The 3,198-nt window shown below is 56.4% G+C and overlaps 1 protein-coding gene across 1 annotated transcript in view; it reads right to left on the bottom strand.

The window, feature by feature from the left end:
* Aebp2 (AE binding protein 2) overlaps nt 1-3,198 on the bottom strand; it is a 36,647-nt gene that overhangs the window by 5,699 nt on the left and 27,750 nt on the right. Inside the window, exon 4 of the mRNA XM_013025053.1 lies at nt 16-123. Coding sequence (XP_012880507.1) covers nt 16-123 — 108 coding nt within the window. The remainder of the gene's footprint in view (nt 1-15; nt 124-3,198) is intronic.

Genomic DNA, 3,198 nt, shown 5'->3' with positions numbered 1-3,198 from the left:
CGCAGCAGCACGTACCTTGAAGGGCCGGTCGCCACTGTGTGTGAGCACGTGTCTCTGCAGCCAGCTCTGGCTGGTGGAGGGCGTGTTGTACACTTTGCAGCCCTTCCACAAGCACACGAACACCTGTCCAAACGAGAGCCGCGGCTGTCAGTCGCTCGAGCGAGGAGGGTCCACACGCTCCAAGCCCTGGGGGTCCCCGCCTGCTGTGGCACAGGGGGGTGCGTCTCCAGAGAGCAGCGTCCTGACGTCCTGATGTCTGTGCCAGTGCTGCACCCAGCACCCGCTCCCCCCCCCCGCCCACCCGCAAGTGTCCACTGTGGGGAAACACCTGAAGCATTAACATGGTGTCTCCAAGCCGGGCGCCGGTGCTCCCGCCTGCCATCCCAGCTACTCAGGAGGCTGAGAGCTGAGGATGATGGCTCAAAGCCAGCCTGGGCAGGAAAGTCTGGGAGACTCTGATCTCCAATGAACCACCAGAAAACCAGAAGTGGCGCTGTGGCTCAAGTGGTAGAGCACCAGCCTTGAGTGAAAGAGCTCAGGGACAGCGCCCAGGCCCTGAGTTCAAGACCCACAACAACAAAAATCTAGATGCTGCACACCAGTGGCTCACATCTGTCATCCCAGCCACTCAGGAGGCTGAGATCTGAAGGTCGTGGTTCAAAGCCAGCCTGGGCAGGAAAGTCCATGAAACTCTTACATCCAATGAACCACCAGAAAACCAGAAGTGGCACTGTGGCTCAAGTGGTAGAGCACCAGCCTTGACCTGAAGAGCTGAGGGACAGTGCCCAGGCCCTGAGTTAAAGACCACCACCACCAATCTGGATGTGAGCCACCAGTGGCTCATGCCTATCATCCCAGCTACTCCAGAGGCTGAGATCTGAGGATCTCAGTTCAAGTCAACCTAGAGGAAAAGTCTTTAACTCACCAGCTCAAGTGGTAGAGCACTAGCCTTAGGCACAGAAGTGAAATGACAGAGCGCAGGCCCCGAGTTCAAGCCCCGACATGGAACCACAACTACGTCTAGACAGTAAACCATAAATGTGCCGTTCTGCCAGAGAAACTCAGCACTGTGGGACTGGGGGGGGGGGCAGGGCGCCCGGCTGGGTGTGTGAGATCAAACCTGAGTCCCACCGGAAACATTTGAGAACGAGATAGAAAAGCTGGGGGGAGGCCAGAGAACGCCATGGGAACGCATGCTGCCATGCGCCACCCGCCTGACCGCGGGTCAGACTCCAGCTCCAGTGCTCGTCCCAACCGTCCACAAGCAGCAGGGCCTGGGGGGAAGTTCCCTCACACAGAGGAGTCCTGGGAATACTCCAGCCTGGGGGGGGGGGGAGGAAAGCTAGGACTCCCTCCTCCCGCACACCCGCAGCCTCTACGCACAGCCTGGCCTCGCACCAGAAGCCAGTCTCCCCCCCCCCACGCCATCAAGCACGCCTGTCAGTCAGCGTGCGTGGCGGGCGAGACACCAACCGTCCAGGGGACATGCGCAGTGGCGGCCTCTACCTGCAGCCTGGTGACCTTAGGGGAAACCAAGCGGATGCGGACAAGCAAGTTCAGCACCCCAGGGTGAAAGTTCTCCCTGATGCCGGAGAGCCGGGTGAGCAGGCTCACCGCTGCTGTCTTGTGCCAGGGAATGTTAACAACAGGGGGATCGCAGTTCCAGCCCAGCCCAGGCAGGGACCCTCTCTCAAAAACTGACCTACCAAAGCCAGGTGCCAGTGGTTCACACCTGTCATCCCAGCTATTCGGGACTGAGATCTGAGGATCGTGGTTCAAAACTAGCCCGGGGCAGGAAAGTCTGTGAGACTCTGATCTCCAATAAACCACTCAGAAAACCGGAAGTGGCACAGTGGCTCAAGTGGTAGAGCGCCAGCCTTGAGCGAAGAGCCGAGGGACAGCGCCCAGGACCAGAGTTCAAGCCCACAAAGAACAACAACAACAACAAAAACCCTAACCTACAAGCTGGGCATTGGTGGCTCACGCCTGTCATCCTAGCTAGGAATTGAGATCTGAAGATTATGGTTCAAAACCAGCCTGACAGGCAATTAATTCCCTGTGAGACTCTGATCTCCAATGAACCACCAGAAAACGGGAAGTGGCGCTGTGGCTCAAGTGGTAGAGCGCCAGCCTTGAGCGAAGAGCTCAGGGACAGCACCCAGGCCCCGAGTTCAAGCCCACGACCAACAACAGCAACAACAACAACAAAAACCCTGACCTACAAGCTGGGCATTGGTGGCTCACGCCTTTCATCCTAGGTAGGAACTGAGATCTGAAGTTACGGTTCAAAACCAGCCGGAAGTGGCGCTGTGGCTCAAGTGGTAGAGCGCCAGCCTTGACCTGAAGAGCTGAGGGACAGCGCCCAGACCCAGAGATCAAGCCCCATGACCAACAAAAAACCAAAACAAAACAAAACTGACCTACAGAAAAACTTGGGCTGGAGGTGTTGGTATCAGCCTAGTAAGTGTGAGGCCAAGTTCAAACTATAGTATTGTCTCCAGCCCTCTGGCCAAAAATAAAAAGATGATAACCCTGTGGAAGGTGGTTCTTTAATCCATCTTTGCATAAGTGCAGTCTTGACAGTAAAAGCTCACGTGACAGAACAGGGGATCCAGAACAGGGGATCCCCAAGAACACCAAACTGCCCCGGGCCTGCGTTTCCTTTCCAAAACCGGTCTTTGTCTGCAATCGGACAGGACGATCTTCAAAGCCGAGACCGTGGCTCAGGCTCAATCTGTGAAGACGGCGCTTTGTCACTGGGGGTGGAATTTCAGCTCTGTGGTTTCCTATTTTTAGTTACTACTTTTTTTTTTTTTTTTTTGCTAAGTCTTTGGGCTTAAACTCAGGGCCTGGGCGCTGTCCCTGAGCTTCTTTCGCTCAAGGCTGGCGCTCTACTGCTTGAGCCACAGCGCCACTTCCAGTTTTCTGGTGGTTCATTGGAGATTAGTCTCATGGATGTTCCTGCCCGGGCTGGCTTTGAACCGTGATGCTCAGATCTCAGCTTCCTGAGTCGCTGGGACGCCAGGCGGGAGCCGCCAGCGCCCGGCTTGAGAAACGCTCTCCCAGGCTCGCATGTGGGGGCCCACTGTCACGACAGCCGGTTCCACACGCTACAGCAACGTAAGCAATATAGTCTCAGAAAGACTGGATGGACGGAAGATGGCTCTCTCAATGAGGAGGAGAGGGTGGGGGCCGCAG

The sequence above is a fragment of the Dipodomys ordii genome, unplaced genomic scaffold (assembly GCF_000151885.1).
Source record: "Dipodomys ordii isolate 6190 unplaced genomic scaffold, Dord_2.0 Scaffold81, whole genome shotgun sequence".
Taxonomy (NCBI): domain Eukaryota; kingdom Metazoa; phylum Chordata; class Mammalia; order Rodentia; family Heteromyidae; genus Dipodomys; species Dipodomys ordii.
This window is presented reverse-complemented; position numbering and strand designations above follow the sequence as displayed.